The following is an 18644-nucleotide window of genomic DNA, read 5'->3' as shown; positions in this document are numbered from 1 at the left end:
CGAACCACCACGGCCCTCTACCTTCCCTTTATCCCAACCATTGTGCGCCTGCGCGCTATATCTTCTCAAGAACCGGCTGGCAGGACCAGCGCGTGCGCAGGAAGCAGAAATGGACTCCACTTGACTTCAGGGACCGACGCGAGCCCGCTTCTGCCCCTGCGCAGTAAAAACCTCAGGCGCGCCGGCGGCATTCTCTGCAGAGGGTGACGTCATCCCCTCCCTGCCTGGGGGAAAGGGGCGGGGCCGCGTTCGCCGGTTGGAGGCGCCGCCATGGCTGCCATATTGGAGAGGAAGTGAGGGCAGGAGGCGGCGGCGGCGGCCTGGGCGGAGCAGCACCGGCCCTTCTCCCCGGGTCTCCTCAGAGCAGCGCGCCTGTCGACGGCGGCCGACCGCTCCCTGGAGCCGGACGGGAGAAATCGCGAGGCCGGAGAGGCCGCTTTGAGCGCCCGGGCGTCGGCGTCGGCCTTGGCCTAAAATGGCGGACCCGGCAGAGTGCAATATCAAAGTGATGTGTCGCTTCAGACCCCTCAACGACTCTGAGGTGACCAGAGGCGACAAGTATATCGCCAAGTTCCAAGGGGAGGATACCGTCGTTATCGCGGTGAGTGGCAGGGGAGGGGCGAGGACGGGGAGACCCCCCCCCACTTGTGTTTGAGGGAGGGAAGGAGGGCGGGCAGCGGGGCTGCAGGGGCGAGGGCTGTTGCATGGATTCACCGAGCTAAATGTGTTTAGGGGAGGGGCGGGGTGAGTGGCCATGGGATCTGGGAGCAGCCGAGCGGGGTCGAGGGCGCAGAGAAGAGGGGGGGCTTGGTGAACCCAAGGAGGGGATCAATGAATGGCAAGGGAGAGTTGGAGGGGTTGGGCGCTGCCTCTGTCTTGTCTTTGTATGGACTGCATTTCCAGACCAGCTCTTCCTGGGGGGAAATTAGTTTTTTCGATGTTGTAACATCAGCGGGGACTGTTTGAAGGGTTGCTCTTAGCTTGCTCTTCAGCCCACCATCTAAATGGCTGGCTTTGTTGTTTATGTGGAAGAGGGGCAACAAAACTACATGTCAAATGTATATTTCATCTGGAAATTCATGCTACAGTTTTCCACTCCACCCTCCATCCCTTATAGTGGCTTATATACCTCTTCAGTTTGGCAATTCTAAAGTGTCGACTGAGAGGAAGCCTGCAAATTTGGGAAAGAGCAACAAATATAAAAGAGTATCCAAAAAAGATGGACTCGGAAATATATTATTAGATCTTAAGGGTATGTTTTCAGCTGTTTGAACTGCACTGGCTGCTGCTGGTGTAGTGGAATAGAACAAGAGTTCAGTAGTATCTTGAAGACCAACAAAATTTCTAGTAGGTTTCTTGAGTCACAGCTCACTTCTTCAGAAATTGGGGGTGGTCTAGTTACACCTTTTAAAAATAAAATCCTTTAAAATGTCGCTATGATTGGAAGTAAGGATGGGTATGGAAGAGAGTGGTCCAAAGCCAAATCACATAAAGCTGGCATGTTTGAACTCCAAATGCTAATGGAGTCTGTACACTGGAGTGCATCAATAATGGTTGGGTTGGATCTGGTCAGCTTTTCTTCTTTTTCTTGGCTGATGCTACTTAAGTACATCTGTAGTGCTTATGTAGAAGACAAGTTTTTATAGTGAATACCTGAATCAGTGCTTGGTATTTAAATACTTCAGATACATAATCACTTTTGCAGGAAGTTTGTTTTGTGTAGAGGAACTATGAGGATTTCATGGGAGAAGTGACATAGGTAAATACTTCTATTAATAGTTTGCTCGTGACAAATACAAATATCAGGGTACACAGATTGCAGTTCTCAGAGTTCTTTGCTGAGAGTAAGCTGCAAGGGATAAAACGGGATTGATTTCTACATAATTGCTGTTCCCATAATGTTATAGGTTCTACAAGACCATATTTTCTTTTTTTATTAGGAGTCTGAAATGCTTTGCACTATTTTCACTGTCATGTCTCACTAGGTCTATAGACCTTTATTTTAAAACTGGCATCTGTTAAAAACAGTTATGACTCTGCAGACTGCTCCCCCCCCCCCAAAAAAAAAACCCCTAATCACGTTTTGGAGAACAATAATTCTTTACATTATAGCTACCTTTTAAAATGTATTCAGAATATTGGTTATTAGTATTTTATCTGGCTGATTTTAACATTCGGAACAGGGGGACACTTTATAGCCTTCATATAAATGCAGGCCAGGATGCTGGTAATAGATCACTAGTTTATTCACTGTATACCAATCACTGTTGCCCTATTTTGTCCCCCTTTTTATATAAAATCTTTATTAAATTCTTCAAAAAGAATACGTACAAAGGGAAAAAAATTACACTTAATCAACATCGTACAGATATTCTAACCTCCATCTTCATATCTCTCCAAGAAATAACTTTCTTATAGTCTCTTTCTCTGTCTAATATATATTGTAAGCACATCTAATTTGCATCATAAAGAAGATAAAGAATAAAAAACCAACAGAAAAAAACTAATACAATATCTAAAAAAGAGAAAAAACATAATAAATATCCACCATTCTAAAACTTAAACCCAGCTGAGAGTAAATCTGAGCCATGTTCTTTCATGAATTCTAACCAGGGAGACCATATTCTCTCACATTTTTCTAATGGGCTTTCTTTCAACATTTTTGTTTACCTGATTTCGCATACTCTCATATTTTATGCAGCCATTCCTCCTCAGTTGAAGTCTTCAACATTTTCCAGCTTTTCGTTAAAGTAATTTTTGCCACTATAATCATATGAAGAAACAAGGAACCATATTCTTATTTAATACTTTGATATCAGATATTCATAATAGGTACATTCAAGGTTCATATAAAATTTCATCTTTCATATTTTTTGACTGAATTATGAACTGTTCCCCAATAGTTTTGCAGGGCCACCATGTATGAAAGTACTTACCAGTTTGTTTTACATTTCCAACAAGTTGGGGAACCATTGGTGTACATTTTTGAAACAATAATTGGCATTAAATACCATCTGTGGAAGACTTTATAATCGTTTTCTTTCAAATTCATACTTCATGTGAACTATTTTGTCTCCTTTTGCGCTCACATGTATATGTTTAGTTGTCTTGAAGGTCTAATAGGTTCCTCTTGTAAAAAGAGATCAGACACCTGGTGGTTTACATAAATACTTCTATCCTGCCTTCTTCTCAGACTCAAGGCTGCTAAAATGGGCAACTGAAAGCTTTGCTTTTAGTGTCTGGTGATCTCAGTGGAAAAATATGAGAAAAATCTGTTGCCAATTTAATAAAATACCATGGAACTTGACGGTGATGGGCTTGAGTCAAATCCCAGTGTGGGCTTTGAACTCAATGATATGATCAATGGTTCTCAGCATCTGTTGCAGTTTGTGCAACATGAATTATACTGACCTTTTCTGCAGTTGCAATGATGGAACAGTAGACAATAAACTGTAAGGAAGGTTTTATAAGATCAATAATGCATTGTGTCCTCATTGCTTGGACAAGGAAGAGTAATTCCATCTGGTGCACATTTTGGGATGGGATCCATTGCACTAAGAGGATGAGGGATAAGGTGGGCAAGAGCTTTAAAATCTTCTGAACATTGGTGAGGGATAGGAATTGCAAACCTTTAGGATAATGGGTCAGCAAGATATTGCTAAATTTTAAAATAAAGGTTTAATCTTGGCTGTCTTCTGTCCTTTGTCTTGAGCACTTTGCTGCCAGAATTTTAAACTTTCCATGGCTTTTGTGTTCCTTTAGTGTTTTGATACTGTGCTTCTCCGTTAGTAATATTTTTTTCTGACTGGCTTGCTTCAGGTATCAGAACCAAGTTGGTAAAAAATACTTCAGAAATATAAAAAGAATGCACCAAGGGAGAGGTTAGGGCTTAGCTCCCCTTGCCTCCAGTGTGGCAAGAACCATTTTTCAATCCACACTCCACATGAGCAGTGGACTCTGATCTGGTGATCCATGTTTGTTTTCCCCTCTCTTCCACATGAAGCCTTCTGGGTGACCTTGGGCCAGTCACAGTTCTCTCAGAACTTTCTCAGCTCCATCTACCTTAAGCCACTTTGAGACTCTTTGGAGAAAAGTGAGGTATAAAAAACCAGCTCTTCTTTTTCCACATCCTACTTTCTCTTTAACTTAAGATCTATACCTCACTACCCGCTCTACGAATGAACTGGCGAACGCATGGCTTCGCTGTCATTTACAGTTTGGCCTGGACTGTTGTAAAGATCACGTGCTTTTAGGATTCTAGTCCTGAACAATGAACTAGTCCTTCCATAACTATTTGTATAGTGCTACATTGCTCAGAAGCCTCCAGAAGCAGCAGTGTATGTTATTAAAGCAATATAACTGAACGTATGGCCAATTACACACAAAATCTTTGTTGCATAATGGAGGCCAGTGTTTGCCGCAGCAAGATTTCTTGATCTGAAGTATTTTCTGGAGCCCCGCTTTCACTTTCTACTCTCTTCATGGCAAATAAAAACACTTGTAGCACAATTTAAATCTTGCTGTGCCACAAGAGTGGGACAGATTTGCCAGTGGGCCCCGCTTAGCAGCAGTGGCGTAGTGGTTAAGAGCAGGTGCATTCTAATGTGGAGGAACTGGGTTTGATTCCTCGCTCTGCCACCTGAGCTGTGGAGGCTTATCTGGGGAATTCAGATTGGCCTGTGCACTCCCACACATACCAGCAGGGTGACCTTGGCCTAGTCGCTCCACCCACCTCACAGGGTGTTTGTTGTGAGGGGTGAAGGGCAAGGAGATTGTAAGCCCCTTTGAGTGTCCTGCAGGAGAGAAAGGGGGGGGGGGTATAAATCCAAACTCCTTCTCCTCCTCCTCACAATTCATTGTCTTCACATAGCTTTTTCTGTGCCATGAATAGTATCAGTTGAACAAAGTGCACATGCATGTAATTGCATTTTAAGTTGCACTCATTCATCTTGACTGCCTTTTTCTCTCCAACTCATTGCTTTGTATTCTCTGTATATACCTATCTTGTTAAAGGGGCTCATGGCACTTGCTCCTCTTTTTCGTTGTTCCTCTGTAAAGTGCCTTTGTATTTTTTTAAAAAATAAATGATTCTAATGTTCAAGCAATTCCCCTCACGCAATAACCAATGACCCTCTGTTGACTACACTAGAGAATTAATCTTCCTCCTTCAAGGTAGCGTGCAAAAACTGTTTCTAGGCAAATAGCACCTCTTTCATGCTCCTTATTTTTTTAATGAATGCTTGAAGATGCACAGAAACTATTGTGCTAGTTGAACTGGGGCAGCACAGAGCAAGAGGTCCTAGAATTCTGGAAGCAGTTTGTGGGTTCAGGAAGGAGCACACGAGTCCGAGCTCTCATAACTGTTCATTATGAGTCGCTCCCTTAATTGAGTCCAAGCGTGCAGCAAATTGCTGTGTATAATAACTGCATGATGTCTTGGATTGGGCTCTTGCCTGGTTTGGAGAGTGCTTGTCCCCCTGCCAGTGGTAGACTCACACAGTTTTTTGAGCTAGATGATGTTTGCAAGGACCCTCTCATGTTTGCTCTTTACCCATGCTCTGCTACCCATGCTTATCAGAACTTCAAAGGGAAGCAATTTTTCACTTTACTCCTGCTGTTAGCGGGCAAGAATTTCTGAAGGAGGCCTTGCTGTTGATTGTCTGATGCCTGGTGTCGGAGGGCTGCAGGCCATGCTTGCTGTCTACATTTTTTTTGGGTAGAAATTGATGTGCTTTTCAAATAGCCATGTTTCAAACCATACAGTGGATATGGTGTAGGTGAGTGGTAAAGTGTGGTAGTTGCTTTGAATCCATGTTTGCTTTCTCCAGCAATCGTGCAATATTTGCCAGCATAGTGCCATAGGTGGTTTTCAAGTTTCTGGTATCAACTGTGTCAATCCCGCTGTTTATTACTGTTAATCCAAGCATACCAGCAGGATCAGCAGATTAGAAGGGGAGGGGGTAAGACAGCAAGTATTGTGGAAAACTAGCTTTGTCTCATCCTTACTACATTTGTGACTTATTTTGATGTCTTGTTTGTTTCTTAACACCAATATTTCTCATACTGATACCCAAGAGCACTATGGGGCCTGCCATGTGTTTCAGGAAGTGGGTGGGGCCAATATGAAGGCAGGACCTGTGGTGGGCTTCCTTCATACAAATAAAGGCACCCTTCCCCCATTTCTGGTGGTCTTCTGTGACATTCTCCCACTGTCTTCTCTTTCTGTGTTATTCCCCATGACTCTTTCTCTTTGCATGGATGCACACAAACTTATATTTTTGACTTTGCCTCTTGCAGTAGCCATTGGTGGCACCCATCACTCTTTCAAAATGCCAAAGGTGGTGGCAGACTAAAAAAAGAACCCAAAAGCAGAATATAGATAACCCGAAAGCTTTCAGCAAAATACATATAAACAGAATGGGGAACATTCACTCATTTCTAGCTTTATTGGACTTGGTAGGAGACTTGAAATATGGGATAGTAATGTTATGAAAGTTGTATTATGAAAAGGTACTGGGAGTCAAGCTTTGTTTTTATGATATACTAAAACCTGGAAGGAATTTCCTCCTTTGTCCTTTTCTTTCTGCCAATGGAACTGTTCATCAAGAAATATTCCTCTCCTGGCAGTTTGAAAAATGCACGCTACGTCTCCATTTTTAGCTTGTCTTGACAAAACCTTTTGAAACAAAAAAGGAGCTGTTCTGTGTGATGCTATCGCTTTTTCTCCTCCTTTTATTTTGTTTATGTTAATCTGTAAAATGTAAGGGTTTACTAATGACACTGTATAAGCACCTATATTATACAAAGATTAAGATTTCAAGCGCATTTGTAAGAGAATGGTATGTTAGAAGTTCCAACTTGAAATGATAAGGTTTTATTTTAAGCCACTCTTAACAGCCCAATCCAGAGGGGGCCCCAAATCCACTGTGGAATTGGCACAGGGTTGCGCCGGACGGGGTGCCCACCTTGTGTAAAGAGCAAATGATCTTTTTTCAAAGTTCTGTGTTTGATACTTCAGGCAGTAACAGTTTTGACAAAAGCAGTGCTTAAATAACGATTCTCTTAGGCTAAAAGAGAATCGGCACTATTTTCCCCTGGCAGAAATAGGATCCTTTCACTCCCAGTAGAGAATGCAGGCCACGCTTTGTTCTTTATGCTGAACAGAGTATAATAATGGTAAACCCTATGTAAAAGCCAATAAAATACCTCAGGAGAGAAAATTAGAGGAAATTCTGTTTTACCCAAATTAATTCTGTTTCGTGTGCTAGCACTCCTTTCTCTGTGTTTCAGCTGTTGCTTAAATTAGAGACTTTACGTATTGAACATGTGCTGTCTTTAAGAAGACATGTAAGAAGGTTTTATTCCAGAGGGCATTTGGTGGAGAGTAAACTGCTCTGGCAGATTTAGTTATGTTTTTAATTGTGCATTTTTGAATCTTTTTGATTGGTAGTTGATTTTTGTGACCTCACAGCACTTACTGCCATGTTACCTGCCTTGAGTTTGAACAGATAAGGTGGGTTATAAATATTTTCAATACTACATGTTAGCATTTTGCATATCTTTGACAATCATGCATTGATCAAAAATAGCCTAGGGAGTGCCTCCTCGTGTTTAATGGCATGTTCATCTTTCTTATTGAACTGAAGTTTGAAATCTACAGGTGTAAAAAATATAAATTATCCTTTTTAGTTTTCAGTATAATTATAGGTAAAATATGTCTTTTAATTTGGCAGTTCTGCTCAAGTCTATTGGATACTATAAGTAATAACTGGGATACTGTAAAGATTTAATTAAACTGATTTATAATTTTGTCTCTGTTTCTTTTATCTTTTTCAGTCCAAGCCCTACGCATTTGATCGTGTATTTCAGTCTCACACGTCACAGGAGCAAGTATATAATGATTGTGCAAAAAAGATTGTTAAAGGTAAGAGGAGACTTTGTAATATACAGTAATAAAAAGAATGAGTCACAGATTGCGTTTTGTGGTGTGGTACTATGTCTTTACCCTAATGGTATATTATAGTGAAGTTAGTTTAAGAAAGGGCAGGAAGTAATTAGGCTAGATTGGGGTAAAGTATGCCTATTTCCAAAGGCTTCAGACGCTTTTTTCAGGTTGAGAGCTTTAACTTTCTATGATTATGAATACATCAAAGAGTCTAATTTGGGGGGATTGGTCTTCCTTCCTTATATGGCCGTGTGTGTGTATGCTGTCAAGTCACAGCTGATTAATGGTGACCTTTTAGGATTTTCAGGAGACATGCCACTGCCTTCCTTTGCATGGGCTGAGAGTTCTGAGAGAACCGTGAGTGGCCCAAGGTCACCCAGCAGGCTTCATGTGGAAGAGTGGGGCATTGAGCCCGGTTCTCCATCCACTGGTCTAAACCATTGCACCACACTGGCTCCCATATGGCCACAAACTCAGTCAAATGCATAACACTCTAACCAATCATGCAAAACCATCATACCAGAAGGATCAATGAATCCATTCATCTAAGCAGCAAGAGATTAAAAGTGTCTTCCACAGTGTTGGTGTGACGGGAATGTGGCTGGGGGAAGGTGTTCCATAAATAGAGTTTCATTTCAAAGGCTCTGTCCCTGGCTGCCACCTACCCTCTCAAAGGGCAACTCTGCTGGCATTTGTGGGACATCCTTTGAGTCTTCATGGTGCACTGCAGACAACCAAAAGTGACTTTAGTTTGAATGTAGTGGTCAAGTGTCTGAGAGAACAAACTGAAGCTCCAGATAAGATGGAAGAAATTCTGACTGGTAGGGCCACTGTTTTAAACGGGATTGTTTTCCTTGCATTGCTAGTATTCAGCTTTCCCCTAAGAGTATGGAAGTCTGGCTGGATTCTGGTCTCCTATTGGAGAAATTCGAGTCCATAACCGTTAAAAATACGTTTTCTGCCTACAATTAATTTGGAGACTGGCTCCCTGTTTACAGATGTTGGATCTGGTCACACTTATCCTTGCTTTAGTATCTTTGAAAGGCTGGCTCTGCCTCTCTTGCACCAGCTTCCGGTCAAGGTCTGTTGTCACTATCCCCTTTGTCTAAGGCATGTTCTTCAGCACTCCAGCTTGGGCTTCTTAAGCAGCTGCCCTGTGCTTGTGGATCAGCCTCCTGCAAGAGGTTGGGGGTAGGGTGGGGGTCTGCTCTTCTGAATTTCTGAGGAGGCTGCAGAAAAGAGTTACTCTGGAAAGTGTTGGGGTTAAGCTGAGCATGGTCAGAGGGGGAACACCTCTGACATTATACAACACAAGCCTTTATTGGCATATAAAACAGGACAACATTTTAAAATAAAACAAGGTAGGTGACATTATAGTGGTTTTGATCTATTTTAATATTTTTATATTGTTTTTCATTGTTAAGGTTAGAGTCAGAAGCACTTTAGAGTAGGGTTCCCAGCTCCAGGTAGGGAAATTCCTGGAGATTTGGAGGTAGGGCCATAGACTGTGGAGGGTGAGGTCTTGGGAGGAGAGGGACTTTAGCAGAATATAATGCCATACAGTCCATTTCCTTAAATGTCCCTTTTCTTCAGGAGAAACAAATCTCTATCAATTGGAGATCAGTTGTAATCCCAGGACATCTCCAGCCACCACCTGGAAGCTGGCAACCATACCTTAGCAGTCAACAAGATTCTCAAGATTTTGAAAGCTCCCTTGTTAGATATCACTTCCTCAGATGCCTTGTATCTAACCAAGGAAGCTTTGACTGTGAAAAGCTTCTCTCTCCCTTACCCCCAATTTTGGTGCTGTAGTGATTAATGAAAATGCTTAGGGGAGAGGCAGTTACAGAAATATTTTAAATTGTTCTCTGCAATGCAAAAAAAAGTGTTCTAATCCTTTCTCTTTCATTGCCCGTGCCATATCCAGAGGGGGATCCTCGTCCCCCAGATTGGGCTGTTAATATTCTTAATACTTGTTAAAATCATTCTGAAAAACAGCCTTGCATGAGACCCCCATCTAGAAATTAGTGGTATCATAGAATATCTGATCAGTGTGTGTTTTCTTTTATTCTAGATGTACTTGAGGGATATAATGGTACGATATTTGCTTATGGGCAAACGTCATCTGGAAAGACACATACTATGGAGGTAATGCACCTGAGAATGAAACTTTAAATGAAAATCTTTGGTAGGAGCAGTAACTCATTCAAACTCTTTGCTCTGTTATAAGCTATACAAGACTATTTATTATGTACTGTTTACCAAAGTACTTAATTGCAAATGACATAATTACCATAATTACCTTTTCTATTCTTAAGGAAAGGGCGGGCATTTCTGCATTTAGAACTTTTACTTTTAAACTTTCAGTAAAGACCTCCATTGTTAACCATGTTCTTGTTTAGGCATAATTTGTGTGTGTGTGTTAAAAGTACTGTACTAATGTAGCTGTTGCACTGAATTTCTTTGTTTTTAAACAGGTACTGTAAATATCTTAATGTTTCAATTAGATACCCTTTTATTACAACATTTGCAGTTGCCCATGCATTGCTGGTCCAAGGTGTGGACAGCACTGAGGCCCTTTCCACACAGGTGCTGAGTGGGGGGTGCGTTGGCATAGTTTATGCTGGCGCACCCCCACGGGACTGTTCGCATGGATAGGCTACGCCTCTCCCAAATGAGGCCAGGGGTGTGTGTCTCCTGGCTTGCACAATGCAACAGAAGGCGACCGGAGTTAAGCAGTGTTTGGGAGGGCTGGGGGAGAAACACCGGCTTCCACCTGGTGCCGTTCGCATGGCACCGAATGGAAGCTGGCGTTTGCAAAAAACCTCGTTCCCCGAGTGAGGTTCGAAAACACCATTTTGGTGGGAACTGAGCGCCACTGCAGTGATTTGGCAGCAGCAGCTGTGCGAACGGTCTTTGCCAAAACGGTGTTTTACTGGCCCACCGCCACCGCTTTTGGCCCGTGCAGAAAGGGCCTGAGATTGATTCCTGTAGTGTGTTTCATTTGAGAGGAACAAAGGTCCAAAGAGCTCTGTGTAGAAGTGGAAACCACTTCTATTGGTACTGGGGAACAGGGTGACTGCCATTCTTTCTGCCATTCTTGGTGCGCTGGTTTGTATCATACATCATTTCAGAGGGTTCCCAAATCTTCAGGAGTGGCTTTTATGGGGGCATGATCATCAATGTAAAGTGCCCTGTGATCACTCATGGGATTCTGTCTGTCATATAGCACACTGAAGTTTGTATTCTTTCCTTTTTATCTCAAGGGGAAACTACATGATCCAGATGGAATGGGGATTATTCCAAGGATAGTGCAAGATATATTTAATTATATTTATTCCATGGATGAAAATTTGGAATTTCACATTAAGGTAATCCTTGTTTTCCATTAAATATAGCGGGTTTGAAGTGTCTCAAAACAAGCTTGTTAGGACAACAGTGATTTTTAGGGTGGAGTTTTTAAAATGCTTTTTAAAAGGACAAATGTATCTCCACCTTATATCAAAACAACTCTGTACCAGAGTGTGCTTCAAATGTTGCAACGCCCTTTATTTTATAAGATTTGTTTCTTAACTTAGAAACAAAGCTAGCAAAGTCAGAGTTTAGATTGACAGTTTGATATTTCTGACCAGTATGGCTTGTTGCAGTGGCAAGCAATACAATCATGCGTGAAAATATTATGGTTCAATACCAACATTGACTAGAACCTCTCCAGTGCCTTGGGCCTGTTATGTTTTAAGGCTCAGCTACATCAGGGAATTGATCTAAAATAAAATTAGATCATAAGGTAGCTATATCATAAGACTTTTACATTAATTGGCATTGCATATGTAGATATTGCCGAGAAGAGTCAAGTCTGTTTTACAGCAGTTAATATTTGAAACTGCTGGCTGTAATGCACATATTTGTACTACATTAGCAACATAGTTTTTTCTGTATACTGTTAATTAGTTAATTCCTCTTTGTATGTTGTTAAAAGAGTGCAGTTCGTTTTCTGTATACTGTTAGAGAGGGTAGGATGGACAGGTGTAGCCAGTTCCCTTCTTGGAATAACTGGGTAGCATTGTTAGGTTGCCTTTGCAGCAGTTATAGTTAGTGTGGAGAAGTTTTTAGTTACTGTTATGCATTGATATAGTGTTATGTATTGATACATTGTTAATATCTTGTTGTAAATGTATTGATATTGATTTATTGCTAATGTATTGATATTGTCCATGTATTGATATTTTTGATATGTTAGTGCTCTGTTAATGTATTATTGATTTATTGGTATTGTATTGATATAGATTTAGTATGGATATGTATTAATAAGTTTTAATATATTGCTATTAGCAAACCGTTAGACTTGATATGTTTAAGTCGCCATCTGTAATGTGATCTTCGTGCTTAGTTTTATGTTTTTCTTATTAGTACTTATTTTGCTATAACGTATACTGTTTTGCTATGTTGCTAGCCGCTTTGAACCCTACAGGGATAGGGCGGGGTATAAATTGAATTTCAAGTACAAATTACAAACATGTGAATCAGAAAAATGACATTAGTGTAATTTTACAATGAAGTTGCTGTAGTTTTTATTTTCTAAGAGCTTTAATGATTTGGCTCACCTTTAACTTAGTAGAACTGTATAGGTTTGCAGGCTGCTTTCTATAGCTGGATAGGGATTACAGTCTTCGTTGTCTCCTAATGTGTTTTGTTCTTTCAGGTGTCATATTTTGAAATTTACCTGGATAAAATAAGGGACCTTTTGGACGGTGAGTTCATGTGGCAAATGGGGAATGATGGAGTTTATGAGGTTGGGCTTATTAAAATATCCAGCAAGTTGTAACTTGTGGATACTTGTATATAAGCCCCTGTAATTTGGCATTACTGTTGTATACCATTTTAAAAATGATACTAATGTACCTCTTACTTCAGACTTGATTGTAAATTTATTAATACCACTCTTCCTAAGTGCTTGGAAGTATCTTAAATACATTGTTAGAAATCTTTACCAGCATACGTATAAGAGAAGCCAGAATTGTATCAATGTTACAGAGAAATAAACTTGCCTGTTTTTGTAAAGTGGGCAGTAGGCGGGAACCTCATCATATCCGCTGAACAGAGATTGCGAGTTTTTGCTAGATGCCTGGAATTCTAAGTGTGTACAAAATGAAGTTTGTATTCACTTCTTCATCAAAATCTGACACTCTGGCCCAGGCATGGATACATGTGGAAAGCAGTGTTTTAACTTTGCAGTGATTATCTTTGAAAGAGATGTTAATACTTATAATGGAGAGGTAGGGAGAGAGATTTGGGTTTTACTATTTTATGTTTAGTTTTAATGGGGAATGTGTTTATTGTTACAAATTTTCTTGAACCATGAGGAAAAACAGGATATAAAGAAGTGAATAAATAAAAGCTCCCTGAGAAGTTCAGCGTGTTGCAGCTGAAAAGGGCTAGCTGAGAATTTTGAAGCATCGGAAAGCAGATCGAAAATAAATACTAAGCATTGTAACACTATAGAAGAAGTTGGTGTTATAGTATCTGTGTATGATGCTATGTATCAGTCCAGTCAGCCCATCTTAGAATCAGTCTTAGAATCAAGAGTACAGAGAATGGTAACTGAAAACTATCAAGTATGTGGGAAGCTTTTCCACCAAGAGATAACAAAGATGTTTAGAAAAACTGCTACTGTTTTAAGCTCCATGAAATGCTGTGATAAGCTCTGTAAAATTACTGATGATCAAAGGCATAGCGGCCCAGCCAGGCTTTGCTGGCTGAAGGAACAGCCTAGCGGGGCTGGGCCGGGTCAAGGTGGGGAAGGAGGAGGGCTGTGGGGGCGATTTTCCGCCCACCACGTGACCGATTGGCAGCCTTCCTGGGGCATATGATCTCATGATATAAATGAAAGTGCAGTTGAAATCCTTATGGCTTGGATGTATCCAGAGATTTAAGCAATGATTGTTAAATAAAACTTCACGGAAGTGTTTCTTGAGAGAACTAGTTGTTAAGAAACAAAATTTTCACCTTCCTTGTGAGCTTTCCATTGAAATGTGGATTACTGCTACTGGAAACAGAAAACTGTAGTAAGTGGTTCAGATTTACAAGGTGATTTAAAAAATTTTGTTGCCTTTTTGGTTTGTGATCTCCCAAGGTTTTAGAACCGATAATAAAATCCCAATAGAACATGTAACACCATGATCAAAGCAAGAGTGACAGTTCAGTAACCAACGGCTCAGGAGAATAAAACTGCTTTGACAGAGTTTGCACGATAGGTTTGGGTCTAGGGAGGGTGTTCTATAAATAGGACACCGCTTCAAAGAAGGCTGTGTTTATCATTGCTCACCCCCACTCTTTGAAGGCAGGACACCTGGAACGTGGCCTTAACGAACAAGCAGGTTCACATGGAAGAGTTGCCCTTAAGACTATGTTCTTTTTAGCCAGATAATAGCTGTCCAACTAGAAGTTAACTCTTAACTCTGACCTTTTCTCTTTCAGTCTCCAAGATCAATCTTTCTGTTCACGAGGACAAAAACAGGGTACCTTATGTGAAGGTAGGTATAAGAATTGAGCCGGATGTCTTGGTTCTTTTTGGAACTCATGAAAGTAACAGCCGCTTTATACTTTTTGCAGGGCTGCACTGAACGTTTTGTGTGTAGTCCAGATGAAGTTATGGATACAATAGATGAAGGAAAATCTAACAGACATGTAGCAGTTACAAGTAAGTGGTTCCTTTGGCAGTAAGGTCCAGTTTTCTGGGCAGACAGTTGTCTTGACATGGTGAGCATGTACAAAGCACATTCAGTCTAAATAAAACACACTAGTTTTTCAATATTGTGCTTAAATGGTCCTTTCTTCCTGTTTAGGAAACTTGCAGTCTGTTCCAATAATAGCTAAACTATTTTGTCTGGTTGAGCTGGTTTCACTTCAGTCAAACCTCCCAAAGTGTTGGAGTCACTGGTAATTACCCTAACACAACCAAGCCTCAGCGTCTTCAGTGTCTCACACACACACACACACACCCCGCCCCAATCTGAAGCACCTGGTAGGATCTTTTCCCTGGGAGTGAGTGCATTTCCCATCAGGAAATGCAATATCGTCTAAGAGACCCGTTTTCTAATAGGTGGAGAACTTTCCCAACTGAGCTAGAAGCAGCAGTTGGCTCCTTAGAATTGACCCTTCTAGGACCCTCCCCTGGATTTGGGGATCATCTGACTTGTCAAGAAGGAGGGCGCAAGGTTGGTGTGTATCCCTCTCCCATTAGACTGCAGCCTCTCATCTCCTCTTGAGAGAGGTAGTTGTTTGCAAGGAAAGAAGTGGGGTGGAACTCTTACACTCCTTTTGACCTGTGTCCATCTTCCCAGCAGGCAGGCACTCTTTTGAATGGGAAATGAGAAGCTGCTTTTGGGAGAGTGCCTGCACCTTGCAGTTCAAATGTTTCATGGGAAGTTGAGAAGAAGGTTGTAGGGGGAAAAGGAAGGGCTCAGATGCTGCCAGGTAGTTATATTATACAGTAAGTCAGTATCCTTCTTGCTGGAAAGTTTTGTCTGCCCGAAATTATATATTTTTATTACCTTACCTAGACAAATAAGACTTACAATTGATGATCACTTAGAGAACACTTGTATCTATTTTGACTAACAGTGTGTTAGGTTACTCTTGTTCGGCTTTGTGGGTTTTCCGGGCCATGTGGGTTTTCTGGGCCATGTGGCCCTGGTCTGGTAGTTTTGGCTCCTAACATTTTGCCCACATCTGTGGCTGGCATCCTCTGAAGCATGTCATGATGATATGCCTCTGAAGATGCCATCCGTAGATGTGGGCGGAAAACCCACAACAGCCATTTCACTGCAACCATGAAAGTCTTCAACAATACATTTGCACTAGTTTCTTCCCCTCAAATGCACGCTCCTCTTTGATGCTGCAAAGAGTTCAACGTGGTTCTAAGGAAAACTAAAGAGCCCCGTGGTGCAGAGTGATAAGCTGCAGTACTGCGGTCAAAGCTCTGCTCACGACCTAAGTTCAATCCCAACAGAAGTTGGGTTCAGGTAGCCAGCGCAAGATTGGCTTAGCTTTCCATGCTTACAAGGTAGGTAAAATAAGTAGCCAGCTTGCTGGAGGTAAAGTATAGACAACTGGGGAAGGTAATGACAGACCACTCTGATAGTTTGTCTAGTAATCGTCCGAATGTGGTGTTACCTCATGGGGACTTCTGCACAGGGGAACCTTTGCCTTCAGGACAACTGTATCTGCATGTATTTAGCAGGCCCGCACATCTTCTCTTGGTCCCAAGGATCTGTGCAATCTGTTGCCATTGGTTTCTCATGTAGTCTCTTCCACTTCAGTTACTGGACAGTGAAACTGAATTATACATTGAGATTTGTTGTGTGTTTACAAAACGGTGTCATGTTTCTATTCTAGACATGAATGAACACAGTTCTCGAAGTCATAGCATCTTTCTCATTAATGTAAAACAAGAAAATACTCAAACGGAACAGAAATTGAGTGGAAAGCTTTACCTTGTAGACTTGGCAGGTAGCGAAAAGGTAATGCACATTTTGAAACGATGAATAGAAAGTGGGTCATTACACTAAGGTGCTGAGTGTTAACATGACAATACTAGGGTGGGTGTGGTAGCCTGTTGCTTTACATTATGTGCGATGAATATTCCATCTCCTATTTTTGTACACCACAGCTTTTAGCAATCACATGGGCTTAATCTATGATCCAGGAGTATCTGGGAGGCACCATTGTGTCTGAATGCTTTCTGGAAGATACTTATGCAGAATTATATGTGGTTGTCTTCTGTCTGTACTATATGGTCAAGCATCCCAGTCAATCACCAGTATGTGGGGCTGTGTACAACTGTGGACAGTAATTGCATCCTTTTATTGTTTAGTTATAAACCATAGATAATGGTTTAGGATTTGCACTACTTCTAGACAAATACATCCTATGATAGCAGGTGTTTGTAATAAATTCTGAGACCTGGAAAAGTGTGTGCAATCTTCAACTGTTCCATTCTAGAGATCTTCTAATATAAATGACTATGCTTACTCTTTAATGAAGCTGTTGACCTCTTGAATTATGACTCTCTGGGTTGTACAGCTGACATCCATAAAACATATCGTTTAGTGGATATGTCAGTTTTTGTGCTTTTCTGACACTGCAGTCCTGAGCAGAGCTACACACTTCTAAGATGATTGAATTCAGTTTGCTTAAGAGAATGTAACTACGACTGTACAGTTACACTGTATGGTTATTTGCAAAGATTCTCAGGCTTCTTGGAGTATTGTAGAAAGTCCCTTGGCCCTGAGGAATGACTTATTGGAGATTGTTATTTATTTATTATTTATTTATGTATTTATTATATTGCATTTATTATTGTTTATTATTATTATTTATTTTTACATATTTATTATTTATTTCTTATTTCAGGTTAGTAAAACAGGAGCTGAAGGCGCTGTGCTGGATGAAGCCAAGAACATCAACAAGTCTTTGTCGGCTCTTGGCAACGTCATTTCTGCTTTAGCTGAAAATAGTGTAAGTGTATCTGGTTTGAATGCATTTGGTGAAAATCTCTTATTGTATTAAACCACATTCAGCACAACCAGATAGTAACAAAACTAACGTAAGTGTCTACAGTAGGAGAAAGGATTTAGAGTTGAACTCCAAAATTACATGTTGAGTAGTATTTATGCAGCATACTGTTGTACAACTTCCTGCTAGAAAGTGTAATTGTGTAAGTTCATTATCTCAGGTAGTGGAGATGTAATAATGGTGCGCTTTGTATAACTTGACAAAAGAAAGTGCTTAGCCAAATTATACTTAGATAATGTGTTGTAGACTAAATAGGCCGTCTCTTTATTTTGTTTACAGACGTATGTTCCATATCGTGATAGTAAGATGACTAGAATCCTTCAAGATTCACTAGGTGGCAACTGTAGAACAACAATCGTTATTTGTTGCTCTCCATCATCTTACAATGAATCTGAAACAAAATCTACACTGTTGTTTGGTCAAAGGTGAGATGTTTATTTAGTACAAAAGAGTGTGTTTATTTAGTACAATCTAGAGAGATTGTACTCGTTTTGTAAACTAATATACTCTCAATATACTGGTGGTCCATCTGATCTGTATTGCTTATCTCTGGCTTTGTCAGTAGTTGATGATTGTGAATTTCCATTTAAAAGAAGTCAGAGCATTCTACAAACGGGTTTTTGGAGACCAGGACTATGACTTGCAAAGGCTGTATTAGTGGCTTTAGTTTTGCCAGTTTGCAGAAGTGGAGTTTTTGCCTCATATAACCTTATCTTCAGCTCACACTTCTAGTGGTGTGACTACATTATGCCTACATTTTTGTTTAGGAATGCCAGGCCTGTGCCTGCAACCCCTAATAGATTTTGGGGATGAGCCTACATCTGTACCCAGAAAGTGACATCACATCCTGTTGACGTTCTAAGGCTACAGAGATTTGAGGGGGATTGCTAATACATAATGTCACTTTTTGTAGACGGGCACCTTTCTACAACCCTTTGCTCCTGCCAAGGCTGTTAGCAGTGCTGACAGAGTCAGGTGGGCAGTTGGCAGGCTTCCTTCTACTAGAGTAGCTTACAAGATGAATGAAGTACCTGAATGAAAGTTTGTAAGGTTGTAAGCATACATTTATCCTTGAAAGCATTATGGGGGCCTTGCAAAACTGTTAGAGGCTTGTTTAACATCT

At 40.9% G+C, this 18644-nt stretch overlaps 1 protein-coding gene across 1 annotated transcript in view; it reads left to right on the top strand.

Annotated features, from left to right (window-relative positions):
* Window positions 1-235: 235 nt before the first annotated feature.
* The window catches only part of KIF5B (kinesin family member 5B), a 36943-nt gene continuing 18534 nt past the window's right edge, over window positions 236-18644 (top strand). Inside the window, exons 1-10 of the mRNA XM_048510726.1 lie at window positions 236-601; window positions 7837-7924; window positions 10020-10093; window positions 11212-11316; window positions 12648-12696; window positions 14423-14478; window positions 14558-14645; window positions 16343-16467; window positions 17360-17464; window positions 17801-17946. Coding sequence (XP_048366683.1) covers window positions 476-601; window positions 7837-7924; window positions 10020-10093; window positions 11212-11316; window positions 12648-12696; window positions 14423-14478; window positions 14558-14645; window positions 16343-16467; window positions 17360-17464; window positions 17801-17946 — 962 coding nt within the window. The 5' untranslated portion in view covers window positions 236-475. The remainder of the gene's footprint in view (window positions 602-7836; window positions 7925-10019; window positions 10094-11211; window positions 11317-12647; window positions 12697-14422; window positions 14479-14557; window positions 14646-16342; window positions 16468-17359; window positions 17465-17800; window positions 17947-18644) is intronic.

Source organism: Sphaerodactylus townsendi, linkage group LG11, assembly GCF_021028975.2.
Source record: "Sphaerodactylus townsendi isolate TG3544 linkage group LG11, MPM_Stown_v2.3, whole genome shotgun sequence".
NCBI classification, from domain to species: domain Eukaryota; kingdom Metazoa; phylum Chordata; class Lepidosauria; order Squamata; family Sphaerodactylidae; genus Sphaerodactylus; species Sphaerodactylus townsendi.
Note: the sequence above shows the minus strand (reverse complement) of the source record. Positions and strands in the feature narration are given on the sequence as shown.